This window comes from Astatotilapia calliptera, chromosome 12, assembly GCF_964374335.1.
Source record: "Astatotilapia calliptera chromosome 12, fAstCal68.1, whole genome shotgun sequence".
Classification (NCBI taxonomy): Eukaryota; Metazoa; Chordata; class Actinopteri; order Cichliformes; family Cichlidae; genus Astatotilapia; species Astatotilapia calliptera.
Genome location: NC_137433.1, coordinates 36,007,315 through 36,030,194, shown reverse-complemented (window position 1 = coordinate 36,030,194; position 22,880 = coordinate 36,007,315). Strand labels below are relative to the sequence as shown.

At 40.8% G+C, this 22,880-nt stretch overlaps 2 protein-coding genes and 1 non-coding gene across 3 annotated transcripts in view; 2 read left to right on the top strand and 1 right to left on the bottom strand.

Annotated features, from left to right (window-relative positions):
• Nucleotides 1–45: 45 nt before the first annotated feature.
• mrpl1 (mitochondrial ribosomal protein L1) lies at nt 46–9,669 on the top strand. The gene is made up of 9 exons (XM_026188429.2): nt 46–189; nt 1,796–1,904; nt 2,109–2,376; nt 3,484–3,567; nt 3,926–3,997; nt 4,399–4,510; nt 5,112–5,212; nt 6,309–6,390; nt 9,518–9,669. The coding sequence occupies exons 1-9, from the start codon at nt 159–161 to the stop codon at nt 9,616–9,618; spliced, it is 960 nt and encodes a 319-aa protein (XP_026044214.2). The 5' UTR covers nt 46–158; the 3' UTR covers nt 9,619–9,669.
• A 2,891-nt stretch (nt 9,670–12,560) lies between these two features.
• trnac-gca (transfer RNA cysteine (anticodon GCA)) lies at nt 12,561–12,632 on the bottom strand. The gene has a single exon. It is a non-coding gene; the product is annotated as a tRNA-Cys (tRNA).
• A 4,187-nt stretch (nt 12,633–16,819) lies between these two features.
• Nucleotides 16,820–22,880, top strand: part of fras1 (Fraser extracellular matrix complex subunit 1) — a 310,089-nt gene continuing 304,028 nt past the window's right edge. The window contains exon 1 of the mRNA XM_026186630.2: nt 16,820–17,415. Within this exon, the coding sequence (XP_026042415.2) occupies nt 17,349–17,415 (67 nt within the window). The 5' untranslated portion in view covers nt 16,820–17,348. The remainder of the gene's footprint in view (nt 17,416–22,880) is intronic.

Below are 22,880 nucleotides of genomic sequence, written 5' to 3'. Positions count from 1 at the left end.
TCAGGTAGTTTATATTTTTATTTATGTATGTTTTTTGTTTCAGAATATGCAGCAGAACTAAAACTTTTCCGTTTTTTCAACTAACATTTGATCGTTTCCGAGGCGGAACCATTTATTCCCTACCTCTGTTTTCACACGGCCAAGCGCGATTCCCTGACATGGCAACCTGCACGCGTACTGTGTGGAAAGGTCAGTTGTTTTGTTGTGAAATTGGATTCTTTTTAGATGACATTAAAAAAAAATAAAGGCATGTGTTTATAGGCTGCGTTTGTCCTTTCCTGTTTTCTCGCTTTTGTCTCTGGGCTCGATTCAGAGATCTCTTTGTGTAGCCTTTTGGCTTCACTGTTAGCTAACCAATAGCCAACCTGCTGTTTGACTGTTTAACATATTATCAGCTTGTTTGTCGTCACTTAATTTTCTCACGAATCAACAATATTTGATTTTATTTTAATTTTTGATACACTTTAAATCGGCATTGCTCTGATTGACCAGATACTTCTTAAATTAATTAGATTTTTATGTTATGTTTCCTTTCAGCCGTGATGTGCGGTAACAACCAGGTCAGAAGCTGTCATTGCAGTCGTATTTTAAGAGTTAATTTGGGTCGCCATATGCCGGGTTAAAAATCATATAAATTATTAACGAATTTTTGTGATAATTTACTTGAAACCAACGATTTTCTTGATGTAAATTAAAATGTTGGATTTTAAATATGATATCGCCCAACAGTCGTTTCATTGTGTCAGTTATCCTAATTTGATCGTAAGTGGTCTGACCGACCAGTAAAACCAATGCAGTGCAACCAGTGTAATGTAACAGTCATCCAAAATGAATATGTTTTTAAAATACATGAGCCATAGCCAAAACTTACACCACTTCATTAGGAAACTCCCATCGGTTAGTATTGGAAGGTATAATTTCTTTTTATTTTCACATTTACTGTACTGAGAAGAATTTCCAAATAGATAAACACTTAATACTTTGCAGGTAAAACTTGCAAGGAAGCCATTAATATTTCAGGTTTTCAATAAAGTGTTCTTCTCCCGATGAATTGATGCCAGCATTACAAGACATTTACAGTAGGGCTGGCATTAACAAAATCACAACAGCTTTTGCCATTTCGCTAACCCATCCTAAAAAGCTTTAGCATGTCACTGCCAAAATAATTAAAAAACAAAAGAGAGCAGAGCATCAATACAGAAAACTAGCAATAGCATAAAAATATGTTTAGTTGACCTCTTCTTGTTATTATAAAATAATTTCAATAATGTCCTCCCAAAAGTCTTCCACATTGTATTTATGAAGCTGATATTAATGATAAAACATGTCTTCCATCCTGGCAGCACAACATCAATAAAACATTCAAAGAAACATTTAGATTCACTTAAACAGTTTATGATCGGTACTGCTAAAACTTACACCATCAGTGTGGGTTTCATTCTTTGTGGAAGAGTTTTTACCAGAATGAGACTGTAAACCATGATTTTTTTAAATTGATGAACTCACTGATGCAGATGCACATCAGGGAGAAGTGCTTGTCATGCAAAAGACAGTGGTATACTTAAATTAGGTAGCGTTAAACACCGATGCTCATCATCAGCTTGTCTGCTGGAAATAAAAAGATACTTTGATGCATTTAGTTTATGCAAAGTTCATTAAAAATGTTTTATAAAATCACAGAGCGTTTCTCTTAATTATGGTGTGCAGTTTGATGTTGTGTCCCACAGGAAAAAAACAGCACGTGTCTGTTTGTTTAAACTCCTTATGAAGCTTTTTTCCTCGCCTGTCTTCACAGTTTTAGCACGATGTCAGAGGCAGCTACTGAGTGCCAGCGGTCCAGCTTACTCAGGTGTCTCACAGACTGCACCAAGGAATCTACCTGTCAGAACTTTTGCAGCTGTCAAGTGAGTTTACAGACCTTTAAAGCTTGTCACCCAGAAATGATTTACTGGCTCTAAAGGTGGGGGGTTTTCTCTGCTTGACTCACCCCATTTTTCCCATTCTGAGCAGTTTTCTGGTTAGTGCGAACAATAAAATTGAGAGAAATTAGATGCTGACCTGGTGACTCAGATATTTCTCAGGTTAACATCTCCCCTTTTGATTGCCAGGACACTAAAGAAAGACAAAAAAGACAACGCAGAAAAGGAGGTGAAGAAAGAGAAGAGGGTCATCGATGACAAAAACAGACATAAGCCTTTCGGTAAGACGGGATGGGCGCCTGTGGATGACGTATATGTTATGAGGTACTACCCACGGACTCTGCATGACCCAGCGGAGGCAATTGACATGCTGAAGAAATTCCAGGCGTTAGACTTCACTCCCCACAATCAGCCGGTTTACATAGATCTGAAGCTGGACATGAAGCTGGAGAAGAAGGTAATAATGACAAAAACACTGAAACTCATGTTGACTGAATGGCACAAAGACAAGGCTAACTGTGGTACTAGGGGAGGTTTTTTTAATTGTGTTCTCTGCCAGGTGGAAGTGATTAGAGAAGCGTTTTTCATTAATATGTTGGACAAGAAGGCAGCAGACATTATAACTACTATAAACACAAAAATACACACAGCAGCTGCATCATGTGCTATAAATTCTCCAGAACAGAATTGGTTCAGTTTCAAAGAAATTTCAGTGCAAGCATATTGACGAAGAGGGCTGTTTCTCTGTTCAATCCTTGGGTCCTCTGTGGATGTTACTTTGACATTTACCATGTATGTTAACATTGCTGGAGCCCAGTCTTCTGAGCACAGCAAGGTGATTCACATCATGGCTTCAAACTGCTCCCTGCTTTTCTGACTTTGTTGCTATTCACACGTTGGTTCCATCAAACCCTTTTAGTGTCCCAGAAACCACGGGCTGCTTTTCCTTTTATCATCAAGCTGGAACCTCAGAATAGAAAAGAACATCCTGATGAGGGTTGATCATCTGCCAGTGTGTGTGTTTGTGCGTGTTTGTGTGTGTGCCGAAGACAAATTTTAGCAGTCACACTTGGCAGACTTATTTGGATTTATTTGGTGCTTTCCCATTCTGGCTGTCACTGTCACGCCTCGCTTCCACCAATCTGAGGGTTATTCATGACATCAATCTTTGCAGCACGAGCAGTTTCAGTTAATCTGCTGAAAACAGCGCGGCACCGAGGAATAAAAGCCTCACGAGTGCTTCTTTTCGTTCTTTCTTACACATCGCAGGGCTGCAGAGCTGCTGCTGTGCTGTCCAGAGGGTCCACGGGAGACAAACTCTGTCTTACTCTTAGCTGTCTGTCACTGCAGAACTAATGTTCCCATGCATTATGAATTATGAACTCTCTAGAGAAATGAAAAATTAAAGTGGTGGCTGAATAACTTTAATGCTTGATTATGTAGGCCTGCTCTGTGATTGACATCCTCGCTTTTCCTTATTTGTTTCCAGATTCTTTTGCTCTTTTCCTGCAGCATACCCGGTGTTGTTACTCATAATAAATTACTCTGTTTTTCCTCCTTGCAGAAAAAAGTCGACCCCTTCGTCAGCACTGTGCACTTACCGCACGCCTTCAAGGCAGAGATGAACAGAGTTTTAGTTTTTACAGAGGTAAAAACTTTTATTTTAGCCTCACTGAATCTTCATTTCGTAGCCATTTGTGTGTCTGTTGTTGATGAATTGTTTTAATTTTGTCGGTGCATGATTCAGATGTGCAGCAGCAGCAGCACCTTTTATTTGTCTCCCTGTTTGTCTGTAATGAATGTGCTTCGGTCGTGGCTGCTTTTTATCGTAGAACCCGACGAGCAGGGTTTGATTAATATTCCTGTCAAGCTGCGCAGGCCGTGGGTTGTAACTTAGATGAGCGTGTTAACGGTCATAATGAATGACATCGTTGGGGTCTGCCAGACGTTGACGCACCCAAATCAGATTTAAATGGGCGCGGGTGTCTTTGGTTGTGTCTCTGCAGGATGCTAATCAAGCCACAGTTGCTCGGGAGAACGGAGCGGTGTTTGCTGGAGGAGTGGAGCTCATACAGCCGGTGAGTTGGTTAAACTGAGCTAAACGGCACATCCCGTGAGGTCAGATCGAGTTTACCGGGAAAACTGAAAAAAAGTATTACTTTTCTGTTTCTCTCCAAATTTCTGTGCTGTTTACTTGTTTGTGAGGCAAACTGTTAAATTATTAAAAAACGTTAAAACTGACTTTTTAAAGAATTGACAGCACACATCTTTTGCAGGCAGGCAGTCCACAGGTCAGACCTCACAGCCTGAAAATCTCAGTCTCCACAGGTCCAGTTTATGCACAGAGCTTATGATAACAGTAATGAGACAACAGGAGACCACCAGTATAGCAGCAGATTTGGGTAGATGAGGACCAAAACCTGCAGGAGTCTTAATGTTTAAACTAATTTTTGGTCATGTGGTTTTATTCTTTTTTAAGATCTTGGATGATGAGGTTTCAGCAGACTTCTATGTGGCGGTTCCCGACATCCTGCCGAAGCTCGTACCACTGAAAAACAAACTAAGGAAGAAGTTTCCAAAGAGCAAGAGAGGTGAGCTGCAGGTTAAGAGTTGTTTTTACCTTCAGCCGTGTTGAAGGTTAAGGTGAACCTGTCCAATTTCAGCACCTTTTTTATTTATTTATTTTAATTGGTTGTCTGCTATAGTTCAAAATAATTCTTATTTATCATATACTGCTGCTTAATGCTGCATCTCAGTCCAACCTCTGATTGAAACAAGCTGTTTGAGCTCCTCACCGTTTAACTGTCCTGCTGATTGGCTGTTTCCTGGCTCGAGGTGACCAAATTAGGAATATCTGAAAGATCATCAGGAAAAATTGAATGTCTGAAGAGTTACTGGAATTTTAATGCCTACTTTTATTCAACAAAGTGAAGGCTGATGATATCAGTCTTTGATGATGATGACAGGAAATTCTATTATTTCTAATTCGTGCTTCAAAATGCTGTTGTGGCTTCAGTGACATTTTATTTTTAGTTCAAATGTTTCACATTCAGTAGTCGATAGTTTTAATCCAGTGTCACTCACAACCAGTGAAGACGACAGCCATAACTGGATGTCTAAAGTGTGAATGCGTTACGAGATAATGAGTGCTGATCACTTATTCTCTCTCCCGTTTTCTCCCTTTACTCTCAGGCTCAGTCGGCATCAACGTTCCCAAGATGTTGGAGCTATTTAAAACGGGTCACGAGTACATGGTGGAGAGCGACTGCTATGTTAGGTCCCAGATAGCTACGGTACGTCATAACAAACCGGTACATGCAATGTGCATTGATGGGAGGAGCTGTGTGAATGTGTGCAAAACCAACAGAGGAAGTTTTCAGCGATGAGGCAGTTTTAAGTTTTGCAAGTTTTAGAGCTCAAAGCAAAGGGGAAAAAAAGTCCTGATTAAAAAAGCATAAATTCCCACAAGGATGGAGACATAAAATCGATGCGCCCTGAGGAAGGTTGAGGGAAATGTTGGAGTGTGTTTAGGGAGGAAATGCTTTATGTGTGTGTGTGTGTGTGTTTGCTTCTACTGGGTACATTTTTAAATAAAACAGTAGTATCAGCTGGTTACAGGCTTGGTGTTTTCCTGTTCTATATATTTTTATCACATCTGCATGAATTTAAAATGCAGAGAACACATATTCGCTTGTTTATAAGCACTCAGCATATCAGGACATTTTCACACATAAACGCAGGACAGTCGGGTCGGTACAGTTTAACTTTGTTGCAACACAGCAGGAAATGATCTGCTTTGCATTCACACCGTCAGCCTCTGAGGCTGAAAAGTGAAGCTGGTTCAGAACTACAAGAAAAGAAGTTTCTTCAGTGGTCACAATCGCTAACTTCAAAAGTGAGTCAGAAAGTCTAAATGAAATGATCTGACACGTGATTGGCAGCTTGCTAACCAAGCTTGTCCACCTTCTCTTCTAAATGAGGGAAAAAATCCAACATGGCGGTGACCAAAAAGTAACATTGAGGCTTCAAAATGCAAACTCAGGTGATGTCACAGTTGCCACGTCCATCTTTTATATGCAGGCTATGTGCTTTGCAGTTCTCTGTGGGGTCAAGGTTGGAGATCTCCCTGGATAGCTTTAGCAGGAGGCTGCAGTGTGACATCACTGGTTAGGGTTCTGGCAGACATTTAAACTCTTGCATGCACTTCTGTCGGGTGAGTCCATGAAGTGCTCAGGGGTGCACTACATGTGTGAAATTAACTTGAAATGCTGGCGTTATTTGTTTAAATGCAGCACATTGATTTTTCGCCAGTATGAACATACAGAGGATTTCAGAAATGGTAAATATAATCGGACGTTTCAGACATTTTGTTTTCTCTCCTCTGCTTAGCTCGACATGCCCAGTGAGCACATCTTCGCCAACCTGCAGACAATCCTGGTTGATGTTTGTTCACACCGACCAGCCAGCTTGGGTATGTATGTTCACCAAAACCAACAGCAAAAACCCTCCGACAGTTCCCCAAGCCCTACCTCTGCTTTTATAGCTCGCAGGGAAAAAATAGCAGACTTTTCATTTATTTTTGTCTGCTTGAATGCTCGATAGAAAGCTTCTAGAGTTTTGAACCCAGAGCCTTCTTCCTGTGAGTGTCAATCACTCCCTCAAGAGAGTTCCACTTATTTTCATACCATAACACTGCAGCGTAAAAAGTGTATGACGTGACGTTGAGGTGTAATGGTAAACCTAAACAAAAACTATGACCCCTGAGTTAAAAATTATGGCCGTTTGTCCAGGTTCTCTTCTTATAAATCAAGAAGGGAAGCAGAGGAGTCAGCAGCTTTTCCATCAAGCTGTAGTTCGTTCAGTAATTTCTCTGCATTTTCCTCCACTTTGTTCGATTTACAGGATGCAGTGTAATCATCAGCTAATGGATTCTCATTAGAGAGAAAGGCCTAAACGATCTAAAAACTAATTTTGAGCTTGCTAAATACCACGTTATTAACATTTTCCCCGCTGAAGTAAACTGCAGAGCTTTCACAAAGGACTCTTTAAACCACTGACGCCATCTAAACTGGAGCCGTGCATATAGAGAGAACTCCGATCTCTCTCGTGTAGACCGTAGTACCACTAAACCTTTGTCTCTTCAGCAGAATAAAGAATAATGGTTTTCTTATCGTTTATTGTTTTTCCTCATACTTCTCATAAAATTATAGAATGGAGTTAATTTCTTGAAAGTTTGCTTTGGTCCTCCATGTCAGTTTTCAATCATACCTGCAATCGTTTCATTTTACAAAAAAATAAAATCGCTTCATGTTTTAACGTATGGGGGAAAAACGAGCAGAATGAGCCCCGTGAATGCAACATATTAAAAAGGAACGGCCTCCAGAGGTTTACAGCCAGACTAGCAGCTCTGCAGGGTTGTGTTGCTCGTTACGATGGAAATCAAACTGACTTTCATCCCTCAGGCTGATGGGGTAATGTCGTCACCCCACATGGACGCCTGAGTTTGTGAATGTGATAACATAAGAACAACGACGTTGGAGCTTCGTTGATCCCGTACGTGCATCTGCTTTTAGCAGGACGAGTCCAAATCTCAGCAACTTTGACCCAAAGGTCAGAGGTCAAATTCTGTGAAAATGTTGTGAAGTCACCTAGAATTTTCAAATTGAAACTGTAGGTGCTTCTACTAAAGATCTCGGATGAGTTCGAATCTCAGTGACCTCAAGGTCAAAGGTCAGGGGTCAAGTTCTCTGAGAAGCTTGTCATAAATTGATAATAACATGGCATAGAATTTTGAAATTGACACCATATGTGCATCTAGTAGGAGGCTGACACCAGCGGTTGCCTGTTTGTTTGTTTGTTTGTTTGTTTGCTTGTTTGTTTGTTTTTGACCCTTCAAAACCTCAAAAAGAAGAGAAACAGGACTTTTTCTGGCAGAGGTCATCACGCCGTTTCCTGGCAGCAGCCGTGTGATTGCACGCGCAGCAGATGCTTCTGTTTATAGTGCTCGCAGTAAACCTGAGTGTGTGCAGTTTCAGCCTGACGACGATCCCTGTGGGAGTCTTCACCGCTCACCCTTGAAGCGTTAATGCTCTGCTGAACCCGCTCGGCTACGCGCGGCATCCTCAACGCAACGTCGGTTGAGTGAAATGTCTCACTCGGTGCATCGTTACGGCTCTGCTTCATTTGGCGATGAAGGCGTCGAGCCGGGCCACCTGGGCTCTGCTGAACTCTCGTCAGCAGAGACGCGTCTTTGAGCTTGTGCCAGCAAACGTTACAAATCCCTGACAAGGATCACACAAGGACCCCGCGGCAGAATTTAATTACCTCGGCAACCAGTAGTGAAGCATCAGAAAATGCGAATATCAGGAATACTTACTGTTAGATTGGCTTCTTTATTTCCATTACTGTTTTTAAGAGTCATTTAGACAGAGGCTAATGGCAGCAGCGTGGGCAAAAACAAGAGTAAACTTCAGAGATAAGTGCTTAAAAACAGAGAGAGAAGTGCGGAAATACAGCGTGTGGGTATGAAGAAGAGACCAGCTCCCCCCAAGGGGCTGATGGGAGTTATTCACGACCAAAGACATAATATGCTAATAAAAAATAATATAAATGCAGAGGACGGGAGACGACGGGGAACGCAGTGCTGAAATAACTATTCATAAGTATGTTAAAAGTAAATACGTGAGAGAAATAAGACTGCAGAGAGTTTGTAAGCCAAAGACAGAGAAAAGAGGACGAGATGGAAAGAAGCTGTTTAACATAACTTAATGCAAGATGATGCTCCATTAACAGGTTTAGGATTGTAGTGTCTCAGTAATACGAGTCAGTCCAGGTTACCTCGGACATGGTGGAGATTCTGCCTGGAGAAATAGAACTTTTCATTTGTAAATGTAAATGTTTTAAATGTGAATTATTTATTAAAAAGTATGAATTTATTCTGTAAATCTGACAAACAGGAGTCTGTAACCAGTATTATCGGTAGCTGCGTTGTGACGGTGGGGATATTTTTGGATTTATGAAAAAAAATACATTGATACAAATACATTGCTGAAGCTCAGATATCATCAGTGCTTTGAGGCCAAATTTGAGCCTAGATATTCTAAGGTAACTATGTGGTATTATGTCAAACTGGAAACATTTGGGATTCACAGCAGCTCAGCCACAAAATGTAAACTGCATAAAGTTACAAAGCAGAGTCACGGAGTGCGTAAGAAGTCGTGAACACTCTGCTGACTCAATAATCACAACCTCCTCTGTCATTAATGTCAACACAGCAACTCTTTGCTGGGAGCTTCATTGCCATCTAAGCTCCTTTAGACTGCCTACATCTGCTATATACATGCAAGCCACTTTGCAACCCACCTCCACCCCGTATCTTCCTTTTTTATGATGTGTTTGACTTAATTAATTTCAAATGTTGTCATTAACACTTGCAGCAGAAGGGGAGGGGGATCATTTGTCAGTCGATAGTGATCATTAGCCCTGCAATTAAGCAGATATCAGTTTTCAGTCTGTGTTTGGCTTCTCCTCCACTTAAAAAGAGCCGTTCTTTATGATGACAGCGTCTTTCTTCCTTTCTTTTCCTCTTTCCGTATCAGGACCTTTCATTGAGCGAGCGATCATCGCCAGTCACACCAGTGAAGCTGTTTGGTTCAAGAGCGAAGATGTTCTCCCGAAATCACCAGAAAAGGAGGAGTGAGGTGCAGATTGTGTATATGTGCGTTGTAGTCAATAAAGTTTTTGTTCTGTCGCTCGTGTGTTTTGGTATCTGTTCTTTCGAAGAAGGAAATCCCAGGAGAGCAAAATGGGACAAAAGGTAAAAGGTGACCAAGACAGGAAAGTGACGTTTATTAATGATAACACAACATGGCAAATTAAAACCCATAAATCAGCTGTACTCTTATTGTTTTACAGAATGACAGGAGGTCCAGAAACAGTCTGAGGGGGTTTTGTCTGAATTATTTATTTATTTTATCTTTTTATTCTTTCTATTTATAGTTGTTTGACCACATGGTCAGTGAAAGCTGTCCTAATTATCATTTTTTCAGCTAACAAAAGCTTTGAAATCCGTTTAAACGTATAAACAGCTCTATATGCTCCAATCTCCACATGTCCTCAAATACAATAAACTATAAAGCATCTGATGATTTTAACTAATTGATTTTGGTTTTGTCGTAAAGTCATTAGGCTTCAGTCATGAGTCAATTCATGCTGTCGACATGATGTTTAAAGGTTTGAGCCAATCCCCACTCAAACAAATGGCCTGTATTTGTATAGCGTTTTTCTAGTCCCTAAGGACCCCAAAGCGCTTTACACAACCAGTCATCCACCCATTCACATACTGGTGATGGCAGCTACATTGTAGCCACAGCCGCCCTGGGGCGCACTGACAGAGGCGAGGCTGCCGGACACTGGCGCCACCGGGCCCTGTGACCACCACCAGTAGGCAACAGGTGAAGTGGCTTGCCCAAGGACACAACGACCGAGACTGTCCAAGCCGGGGCTCGAACCGGCAACCTTCCGATTACAAGGTGAACTCCCAACTCTTGAGCCACGATCAGATCAAATACATATATAATACATACAAATGGCTTCATTTTTCTTATGTTACCTGAGAATGACAAATAAACACATTTAAGAAGTTGGTATCCAAAAAGAATCAGGTTCTGGGTCACTCGGGGAAATAATTAAGCTGTTATGCAAAGTGAGGGGCCCCATGTCCACAACCACAAATTTTCATCCCGGGTCATCCTGGTATAAACTGGTATAAAATCACGTGTAATACTACCAGCTGAACAGCAGGGGGCAGTGTTTACATAGCTTGCACTCCAGACTCCTGTAGGGTTAAACGGAAGTCTTCCACCAACCTGTTGAAGCTCATTCCAGGAGATAAAGCCACACTGACACTGAGGGAGAAATTAGATTTTCTTACATGAGGCCACTAATATATAAAAAGTAGTGAAGTAAAAAATGTTCACAGATTTTAATAGTAGACATGTACTTGCACATCATGTATAATCTTGCATTAGATTATGTTGTGGATGCTTGAGATATATTCACAGGTAAAACTGAAGCCTTTTTTTTGCCTTAACTCCCAAAACATTGCAAATTGGGGTCAATTTTCCATAAATTGTCATCCATCAGTTTAAGCTCTTCCAGCTGTAGTTTCTCTGTACTGAATATTATCTTTATTAGTTCAAGTTTGTGAATGAATAAATAACCCTGAAGTTAAACCTGTGAGTTGAAGGTTGAAGTGAAAACAGTGTTTTAGTAACTCAATTTAGAAGCTAAGATTTGCACTCTCAACCCTCCCAGCACATTATTTCTGTGGTTCAAAACATCTTTAGATGTTAGCAAGTCTTTGGGAAAGTATCCCACGTCTTTTATGTCCCAAACCACAGCAAGAGTAGAGTCATCCTTTCAAGCTGTGTGTTGAATTAGCGCAGCCTATTAGACATTAATCCTGTGATGCTGTGCAGGTTGACGTTCAGAGTGAGATTGAGATTAGTTTGAATTTTTATTGGTCCCTGTGGGGGAATCAGGCTGCTGCTGCTGCTGCAACTAATTTAATAGGATTTGGTGGTGGAGAGCAAAAGAAACAGACTATAGAAAGAAGCAATGAAAAACTGGAAACAGTAAAAGTCATGAAACCGCCTTTAACGAGCTTCTTGTTGACATGCAGTAATGCTGCTGTGAGCTTGACTCTCACAGGTGTGTCTGTCTGTCTGTAAACTGTGGTTTTTCATACTGATCTGGCTGTTGTTGTAAAGATGTTTACTTCCTTTGTTTCTCTCGCCGAGATGAAAGAGTTCTTCTTGGGGACAGAGAGGCTGGGAAGTGATTTCACATCAACAAACTAAACTAAAATGTCTCAAAGACTGAAGAAAACTGCAACTGCTCTTGCTCTTTCTATTCTGCAGAAATACCAGCAGCATTAGCTTGTTAACTCCTCCAGTGAGCCGTTGGAGGATTTGCGGCTTATTTCCGGTTAACTATTTTTTGGTGCGAGATCATACTGAGCTTCAGAACAGCTTCAGTCCATCTTGTCTCTGGAAATTTAATGGAGAGAAGATGTTCTTTTATCTAGTGGTGGATAGTTTAGTCTAACAGTCCAGTCCAAAATCTCCCGTATGTTCAATTTGCTTTATTTAAAATATGCTGCCAGTTTGCAACAACATTTGTCTCAAGGCACTTTATTTCGCATTTTAAAGACTCCACTTTATTAGAGAGAAAATTCTAGTTAAAGTGACCTCCAGACACGGGGAAGTGCAGCCGCTGGGGAGGGTGTAAACAGTTGTACATGAGTGGAAAGAGAAGACAGGACCATGAACAAAGAAGATAAAACAAACTGCAGTAGAGAAGACAGGAGTTAATTAGAAGCACGGTGTAATGTAAATGAATGGGTGCATGGAAAGAAATGAATTTCTCCAGGAGCTTGAGCCTAAATCTGCATAACTACAGAGTGGTTTAGGTTTAGTCTCTGTGTCCAGCTTCAGCTATAAATATAAGATTTATCAAAAAGGGGAGTTGGAAGACTGAATGTAGACCTGGGGGACTGACATCCTTTGAACTTCTAGAAGGTTCATGATGAGACTGTATCAGCTGAAGTGTGAAGAAAGGTGTTTAGGTTACTCATAAAGCAGGGGGCATCTGGATTTGAACCAGAGACTTTTTGATCTGCAGTCAAATGCTCTACCCCTGAGCTACACCCCCGCTCTAATCTACCAAGCGAGTACATCCATTCACTGTAAGGCACTAGTTTGGCATCATGACCGCTAAGGTCGTGTCCTGTCCTGCCTTTCACCTTATCTACCAGTCCCCACACCAATGGGATTTCAGAAACATATTTAAGATACAATTTCTGTCAACATACCCTTTAGTCACACACATCATGAAGAGTCTGCTGTGTGGTTATGGCCAGCGATGATGTCTCTATAGTTATAACCAGAGATTTATAAGACCTCCATTCCAAGCCTGACTTTAATAGGAGGTCAGGTATAATCTCACCAGAGCCCTCATGACATGTCAAAATGATATAGATACTTTTGGTTGTGTTGGAGGTCAGAATTTAACCTGCTATATATATTTATATATTTTTTTAATCTTCTCCTTTGTCACTGCAGACGGGGAGCTGGTTATAAATAGTTGAAGAGTGCAGACAGCAGCAGAATTAAAGCAGCAGAAAAGAAAGCTTGTTCAAAGGCAAAACCGATTCTGATCCCTGTTTTTGGCAGAGGACAAAAGGACTGAGTGGAGATCAGGTTACTGCCATGTGACCCTGAGGAATCTCAATGCTGCACTCCTGCTGATTAAACATTACACTGAAAAACAAGCTGTAGACATACAATAGTTAGTTATTGTACAGAAAAAAGAGGGGGGAAAGCAGCTCCCAGGTAGATCAGCAAGCTGTGGATGAAATAAAAGCAAACTGGGGGAAAAATGAAGCACTAAGTAAATGGTCACTGAAAAAAAAAAGTTTGCCAACTTCCTGTAAGATAGTGACAGGACTTAAGGTAGAGGAGATTATCCCGTTACCTGAAAAAAACAACAACAAAGTAAGTACATATTACTGTATGGAAGACCAAGACTGCCCAAATAAATGAATAAAACTAGAAAATAAAGAAATAAATAATATGAACAAAATCACTGAAGAAAATAAAACTGACCTTAATCACTCATTCAAGTGACTTCTTCAGTCTGTTGGATCGAAGAAGTCACCCACCGAAAATGAAACGTCCAGATGAAGAGAAACAACTTTCTGGGATTTTCTTCCCTGGATTATTAAGCATGCATCAAGACATTTTAAATCTTTTTTTTTTTCAATTATTTTGTTTTTTTTTTAATCTAAAAATTTCTTTCTCTGTTTTTTTTTTATTTATTATTTTGGCTTGTTTTGTCCTCCATACCACCAGGGTCAAGGTAAACAGGATTTGTTGTTTGAAATTATGTTAAATTTAAATGTTTAAATTTTAAATTAGAGGAAAAACTAAAAAAAGACAATAAAAGGTTCACATGAGATAATATTTAAATAATTAAAGGAGATTGTTAGTAGTAATAATATGTTCCTGACTAATAAAGTCAGTAAAAAAAGTTAATTAGCAAGTCAATAGTTGATCAGTTTTCCCAAAATATTCAGTTTCTATGTAAAATGGATAGTGTTAAAGGGAGTCTCTTAAACTTCTGCCAGGATTTCAGCAAAATCGTAAATATATAAAAGCCCCATGGAACCTCAAAAATTGAATAATGGATTTTGAGGTTTTGAAAACAAGATGAGAAATACCTCAGTGTCTGTGGTCTCCTCCCTTGTTAACATCAGTTGAATTATTCTTTTCTGATTAAGGACACGTTTTTATGTTGCTGTTAACAATATGTGTTTACAAGTCTCAGAAAATCATGTCCATAAGGTAAAAATTCAGTTGCTTAACTTTAATTATCAGTTATTTTTATTAAAGCATGAAATTGAAAGCAATATTTACTAATTTGTAAAACATTATTTGGATGGTTCTTGGAAAGTTGTAAATACTGTGTAATGTTTTAAACAGTGTCCATTATAAAGTTGTTAGTGACATAGGTGGTGTGATGTGGTGGTGGCCAAATCACAAGACTGTGAACCTGGACACAAAGTTGTGACCAAAACTACTCGGTCAGGTTTGGGTTAATTTATGACAAAGTAGGAGAGACACTGGTCTCAGTATTGTGGTCACACATACTGAGCAACACTAAAGGAAACCTTCTGCTTGAATGTGAGACACCAGAGGCTTTGACTAAATGTCAGTAACTGACACCCTGGAATTATGCTCAGTAATAAAACCTTTATTATTAAAGTCTTATAACCCATCATTTACGGGTGGAGCTGTGCTAAGGTACCTGTACACCCTAGACAGGAGACAAGTTGGTAGTTCACTTCACGAATAAATACCACACAAAACCAATATATAATTATAATTGAGTTTTTTATTTTTTATTTTAATTACACAAATTAATGACACTTACATGAATTGCTCAATTAGTAATGATTTGCAAACACTTGCTCGGATCCTGGGAGGCCTGGGAGCTTGAGGATCCTGCGCAGTATCTTAGCTGTTCCTAGGACTGCGCTCTTTTGGACAGAGATCTTAGATGTTGTTCCCGGGATCTGCTGGAACCACTTGCCTAGCTTGGGAGTCACCGCACCTAGTGCTCCGATTACCACGGGGACCACCGTTATCTTCACCTCACATCTTCTCGAGCTCTTCTCTGAGCCCTTGGTACTTCTTCAGCTTCTCGTGTTCCTTCTTCCTGATGTTTCTGTCATTTGGTATCGCTACATCTATCACTATGGCTGTCTTCCTCTTTGTCTAACACCACTATGTCCGGTTGGTTAGCCATCAACAGTTTGTCCGTCGGTCAAACTGTCCCACGGGATCTTAGCTCGGTCATTCTCCAAAACCCTTTCGGGCGTCTCCCATTTTGACCTTGGGATTTTCAGGCCACACTCAGCACAGATGTTCCTGTACACTATGCCGGCCACTTGGTTATGGCGTTCCATGTATGCGCTCCCTGCTAGTATCTTGCACCCTGCTGTAATGTGCTGGATTGTCTCAGGGGCATCTTGCCTGATGTGGTAGACCCCAGCCTCCATGGATTTTTGTGCTCAGAGCTTGTTCCTGTGCTACCATGATTAGTGCCTCTGTGCTGTCTTTCAGTCCAGCTTTGTCCAGCCACTGGTTGGATTTCTCGATATCAACCACTCCTTCTATCTGCCACTGGTACATACCGTGCACAGGCCTGTTCTTTAATGATGGTTCCTCTCCTTGGTTCTCTTCTGTCTCAGGTTTCTGCTGCCTGAGGTGGTCCTAAGCACACTATCAGGCGTGGCCATCTTCATGATGTATTCATGGATCTTTATTGTTTCATCCTGGATACTGGTTATAACACTCACTAGTCCACAGCCTTCTCCCTTCCACTTAGTGTACAGTCTCAGGGTGCTGGATTTCAAGCTGACAGTGTCTCTCAGCTCTCATATTATTTTTACAATTAAATCATTTAATGATATCTGAAGTCAAGCTGTTTAGAATTACAGCACATACTCAGACACATCATACCCTAATCTGGGCCTCGTTTGGGCTACTTATGGCACTTTTGGCGTTGCCAGATGTGGACCACATCGGTTATAGGAAGGTTTTTTCATGTGGACCAAATGCTATAACACACCTGACATTTGGGCAATGTAACGCGGACCTAACAATGACAAACGTGGACTACAAATATTGCTGTCAGGAATTAGATTAAAGGAATAACGCTGAGAATTCAATATTTCCTTACTGGTAATTATCTTGAGAGTCCAAGAAATTCCCTCGGAGGATCCTGACCCCTGGTTTGAAAATCACTGCCTTTTAATTTCAATAATCTCAAGTCATTTAAAGGTAACACAGAGTTCAGCATCTATAAACCCGCAAGTTTTTTAGATTTAACGCACATAATAGGATAAGAGCATAATGAGGTTATTCATGGAAGATTATTCGAGACTGAGAAAACTTAGGGCATCAAAACAGAAACTATTTTAAGATCACTCCAAACACGAGTTCCCGTAAAAGAGTATTGGCGCCGGGGAATTATAATGACCACAGAGGTGTAAAAGTGAGTTCAGACAGCCTACAGCTCCACTTTTCTTTAATGTATTTATTTTTATTCTCTGTAAACGTCAGATTTCCAGCTGAAAATGGGATTAAAAGGATGAATCCCTCAGCTGATCCTAGATCACCAAATTCCCCTCCAGAAAACTAATTCTCTCCCTCATGTTTTAATCCCCAGGGAGCACAGTCCCCATCATGTGAGATTATATCTGCGAGGTGGGTGGTGGAAGCGGGGGTGGAGAGGTGGGACGTCCTCTTTGACAGAGGGGGAGAGGACGAACAAGAAGGGAAAGAAGGAGGAGAGGGAGTGGGGTGGGCTCCGGGAGGACAAGTAGACCGGTCCACCGCAAGAAGTGACTTCAAACACGCGCGAGGCTCGCTGCAGGAGCGCTCAAACTCCGGCCGCCAGTCGTCGTCATGCGCCTCGGCTTTTAAAAGCGTCCCGGCTTCTGCTGCTGCAGCTGAAGAGGGAACAACTTGCTGTCGGTGACTCTTTTTTCTAAACAGAGTTTTGTGTCCAGCCGGTAGAGCTCTGAGCACGCGAACAGGAAGGAGGTGGATAACCCACTTCTCCAGGTTTCGGCATTGCGCCGCATTCCAGTCCGGCGCGCAGGGCTCAGGAGTCGGACCCGGTGCGCTCCGTCTCCCCGCTCCTTCTGAAGACTCCCGGATCTTTTCTGTTTGTGTTCAAAGCACCAATAATGCACAGAGAGACCCGCTTTCATTTAAGATAGATACAGTCGAACACAAACACACACATCCCGTTTTTTTCTTCTGACTGGATTTGGATTAAATCCTCTTTTTTTGTACGATCATGTGTGGATGGTGGATATTTGTTGGCGCTCTGGCTGGGATCCTCACCGTCCCCCGTGGGATTCACGGTTGGTATTTCTAGTCTCTTTTCACCAAGCCACTTGTCCTCCTGTCCTGCTTGTTACGTAGCCAGGTCAGGGGTTATTAGGGACCACCATGCACGCGATCCACCGACTCTAAATCGGATCGGATTTAGTTCAACCTCAGCTACTTTGTCCAGCACCGAGTGAAGAATTGTTCCAGTACGCGCAGAGAAATCTTGTGGAGGTGTGAAAGTTGCGGGCAGAGCGATCGATCATCGTTTCCATTAGGAACACTTTCAGCTTAAAATGAATGCAATTTAGGCTATAATTGCTCAGGACCCACAATCGCAGGTGGAGGACCTTGAGCCAGAGCAGGGTGTTGTTACCCAAGGATAAGAGTTCCCATCCCAACTTCAGGGTTGACAGATTTTCCCAGAAGAGAAAAGTCAGCTGGTGAATTTCAAATGAGCTCTTTCATATGACACAAACACTCGTTTGATAGGATTTCTGAATGAGCACACTCCACCAGGGTTGAGCTGTGCAGTCAATAATGCTCTCCGAGTGGACCTGGAAATGTCTGATTCAGGGAGAGCGGCTCGAATATTCACTAAAACGTGCTCTTTGATTATGTTTCAGTAACTAAAAGCATTTGTTAGGCGAGTTAAAACTGAAAAGACAAAAAGAAAATCTGTTTTAACTGAGCTGCTGGAGTTATTTAACAGAATTTCAGACTTTAATTGTAGAGAAACAAATACTCTTAACTGAAACACAGACATAGAGTAACCTCATATAACCTTAACAGTAATTAAAAAAAATCTGTCTTTAACCCAAACTTCAAAGTCAATTTGAGAAAGTGAAACTCAAAGAAAGGACCAGACTTAAATACACTCTTAAACTCCCGATTTTAGGCGGGCATAGTTAAGCAAAACAATCTTCTGTTTGGATAATAGTTCTGCAGGTACCCAGAGTCACATTCAACAGACTGCAAATGAATCTGAATTAAAAAGCAACACATGAACTTGTTGTAGTTTTTCATATTCATATCTAAACACCTTTTCTTTTTAAATCCAGTCTTTCTCACGGCCTCTGTGTTGTATAAATATTCATAACTCTGCATCAGATCTAAAATAGCTGCCCATGCACGGCTACGATATTCCCATTAGAGGAGTTATAATGCACAGGACTGTCAAGAGCAGAATCTAAAGCAGGTCTGTGCAAGTGCTGCTGCTTAACTGACCCATTCATAGTTTCTCTGTACTCCTCCTGTCAGACCGAGGCATGGTTAATGTTGTAGCCTGATATCTGCCAGGTGAAAACCTCCTCTGCCTGCATGTAACAGCAGCAGCAGCAGCAGCACCATATGCCTACCAAAGTCATTAGCATCCTCTCTCTTATTCTTGGCATGCGTTCATTCTGCTTGGCAGGACTTGCTTCAGTCAGATTCAAACTTTTATGAAGCAAGGTACCCCTTCGCTTCTTTCTGCGCTTAAAAGAGAGCATGCTGGCATCGGCGAGCAGAGCAAAACGGTTATAAATGTTCAAATGTGATCAACAGTGAGTGCTGCAGGATGGACTGAATGCCGAGCTGAGAACGGCGTTTTCTGGGCAAATGTTTGGAGTCATGATGAGATTAGTGCTTTTCAATTAAGATTCCTTTGTAGAGCTTTGAGTGTGGCTCTGAGCATCTGCAGAATTATTATCTGTTACCGAATCAGATTAGAGTCGCACTCATCCAGGCAGTTATTGTTGAATATGCAAGCATTCCAGCTCAGGGTCTATGTAAATTAAACACTTTGAAGTTTGACTGCACTTTCATCTGATAAAACATTGATTTGGTTGTTTGCAGGCTTAAGTTTGGGTTAATCATAGGAGTTAAATGATTAGAACAACAGTACAAATGATTATATTTCAACACAAAGCATTTCTGGGTTATTGTAGCGAAAAGATGCGCTGATCATTTCATTTTGTGGCACATTTCTTTCAGAGGTGATGATGAACTGTGTCAACATGTGATATCAAAGGAAAATATGAAGCTGTGGTAAAACGTGTGCAAATCTAGTCCTTGTTTTTTGTTAGTAATCTTATTTTCAGCCTGTACTGTCAAAGTCTACACGTATTTAGGCCGTGATTGTCCTGAGCTGATCAGACATTTAAGGCTTCACTGCCAGCAAACACCGTTTAATACCTTAAGATCCTGTTCACAAAGAATCATCTTGTGAAAATGGACAATGAAATCTAAATTTGAACAACATTTCCTATTTCAGATTTCCATAATCCTCCATTATCTTCCACCGAACAAAGTTCTTTCCTCCCTCAAATTTGAGGGAGGGATGAAAGTCCAAACAAGGATACAGGCATTGTTGCTGTTTCAAGTGGTTTTAGAACCCGATGATGATGAAGACAATACACGTTTGGGGTTTTTTTGGTCTCAGCAGACACATTTGTGCTTAATCCAGACTTCCTGTTGCTCTCACACCTCGGTTATGACACTGGCAAGTATCTTGTGTGGGTCAGATGTGGGCCAAGTTTAGGAGCTGCCCTCGTTTCATTACCTGATATGTGGCCTATAAAAGCTGAACCTGACTCTGAGGTGCAGCAGTGAGACTAACCAGATGTTATTTATTGCTAGGAGGTTAATGTTTTAAAAAGTTTTGCTTAAATTCCTGAAATAAGGTCTGTGATTAACACAGATTATAGACAGATTTTTTACCATCATTTAGCCGTCATGCGGCATCTTTTCTTGGCATTACTGAGTTCAAAAAGGCTAATAAAGGTTGCACTTATTTATGAGACTATCATGCTGAAATGTGCAAGTATCATAAATCAATACTTTCCTTTCTAGATGGCTTTCCCTCAGCCTCCATCACTACAGTGATTGGAGTCATTTTTTGTCCAGGATGTATCCTTTAACTTGCACTTTCAACAATCCATCTACAGAAATGAGAAACATCCTGTGTCAGAGAGAAGCTGAAATGCTGCTTCGTGGATATGTTATTTCTAGGATGGACTTTTGTAGTTCTTTATTAACAGCTCAGTGAAAAAAGCCTTCAGCTGATCAAAAATGCTGCAGTAAGAGTTCAGAGACCATACATTAAGATCATATTTCTCTCATATTAGCTTCTATTTATTGGCTCCCTATTAAACCCAGAATTAACAGAAGGTGTTACAGTGTTTTGTTTTATGCACCTCAGTCGTGAGGGAGACACCACTGCTGTGCTGTGGCAGTAGAATGGGAGGCAGAGCCTTCAGCTGTCAGGCTCCGATTTCATGGAGCTCCCAGTTTGGATTCGGCAGACAGACACCGTCTCTACTTTTAAGATTCAATTTCAAGCTTTCGTTTCAGATAAAAACGACGATGTGACATTGAACCACCCCTTAGTTATGCTGCTGTAGGCTCAGACTGTTGGGATACTTCCCATGATGCACTGAGCACTTCTCTCTGATGCGTTTATATCCAACTGTTGCATGTCACCAACTTTTGCCCGCTCTTTCCCATATTTTCATCTTTTCTGTCTTCCCTTTGCCCTCATCCCTCAATATGTCACGAAAGATGACGTCTCCTTCTTAACTCTCATTCAGCTGGGGAGCGTTTCCTGTTAAAAGGGAGTTCTTCCTTACCGCCATTGCCAAATATCCTCATAGAAGATAAGCTGATCCAGGGGTGGGTAATTAATTTTCCGGAGGGGCCACATGAGAAAGTTTAACTGTTGTAGGGGACCAGACCAGTAAGCTCTCTTTATAACTGGTAAGATATGATTTTAAATTATCTAATGGGAATACGAAACAGGTAAAGCACCAACGATTTATCACTACTTAAACAACTTTCACAAAAATAGTTGTGAACAAAATGTGCACATTTTGACAAAATTTCAAAGACTTTTAACTTTATACAAAGTGCTGCTTGTAGTTTGATTGCACCTGCAGTTTTTCAGCTCGTCTTTTACGTCTCTGACCCCAGTGAGAGAAATCTAGTCTGTTTTAGGCTTGAATGTGCATTAAAGTCGGTTCAACGTTTGAGCTGATAACAGACAGCTGATCGTCACTGAGAGAGGATCTCTCTCTGGATTTGTTAAACTGCATCACTGAGAATGTTTGTTCACATATAAAGGGAGATCCTTGTCTCCTTGTCTGTGGAATGTTTTCCTCTTTGAAAGAGGAAGAAAAAATCCAGTGGTGATGCTGACTTGAAGCGCTCTGTCAGTGGCGAATTAAGCTGTCTGTGATGGTTCAGTCTTAGCACCGACTCACACTACACCTGATGTATAACACAATGCAAAAAAACTCATTTCAGTTCAGATTTCATTTCACTCACTTTTTCTTTTGCCTTCAAAAGTCAGAAATGTTTTCCCCGCCAGATTTGGACAGCCTTCGTTTGTAGCATCTGTCAGTTTGTCCCATTTCAGCCTCTGTTGTAGTTTCATTCATTCATCGCTTTGCTGCCAGCTGCTCCATAATCTCAAACTCTTTCTGTAGTCCAGGAGTAAAGATGAGAAACTGAGGAGAAAAAGTTAAACTCGTCTGCTTTGTTTTCAACTGAATGTCCTTGATCAGTCTTGTTAGGGTTCACCTGGAACGGGGCACATTTTCGACTGCCTCCTTTTTTCTCATTTGGCTTGAACAAGTGCATTAATTAACAGCAGTACACAAAGGACTCTTTGATGAGCTCGCCATCGGAGAACGGCTTTTTTTTGTAATTCTGTGTTTAATCACAAAGCTAGTCTCGACTGCTGTCACTCTGTAAAGAGTTCCTGTTGATTTTGCAGCAAAGGTTCAGATGTCTGTTCCTGCTCAGCAAAAGTCAGTTTCCTTCTTTTTCTCAATTGAAATGTCTTTTTTTAGTATGAGCTGACATCTTTCAAGGCTAGCAAACTCAAAACCCTTATAAACCTTTGTTGCAACACATTTACACTGAAGCTGCCTTCAAAATAAAAGCAAAAAAACCTGTATTGTCATTTCCAGTAAAATCACTAGTTTATCAAATAGAGTTTGTTAGTTGAAATGTGAAAAACAGCAGCTGATGCATGAAGTGTGCTTATTTGTATTTGAATCCTAATTTTCCATCTACCTCACGTGGGCTGGTCAGGTGGGCGTGGCCATATTGTTCCCACTTCTTTCATAGAGGATCTGATCTGTGGAATTTTCCCTCTAAAATATAAAGGGCCATGAGACGCTTGTGTAAATAAAATTCATTAAAAAACAGTCAAAGAGCAAACTTTTGTTCCCATCATAGATGATTTTAACAATAATCTAAAAGGCTGTATGTTTAAAACACAAGTGAGACCAAAAATAAGGATTTCCATGTACTTTGGGAGCAGGGAAAGTTGTGCCAGAAATCCCTGTGTGCACTTGATATGAATACAATCCATCTTTTAAAAAACCTGCAAACTAGATGATATTAAACCCATGCTCAGATAAAATGACACTCTCTCTCAAAGACACCAACATTTAATCTGTTAATTAATGCCTGAGATTCAAAGAGTGTTGATAATTGTTTACAATCTGAACTGTTA

Coding starts and splice junctions, on each gene's coding strand:
- mrpl1 (XM_026188429.2), top strand. CDS start 159: ATGGCAACCTGCACGCGTACTGTGTGGAAAG. Junction 190..1,795: donor CACGCGTACTGTGTGGAAAG/GTCAGTTGTTTT, acceptor CTGTCTTCACAG/TTTTAGCACGATGTCAGAGG. Junction 4,511..5,111: donor GTTTCCAAAGAGCAAGAGAG/GTGAGCTGCAGG, acceptor CTTTACTCTCAG/GCTCAGTCGGCATCAACGTT.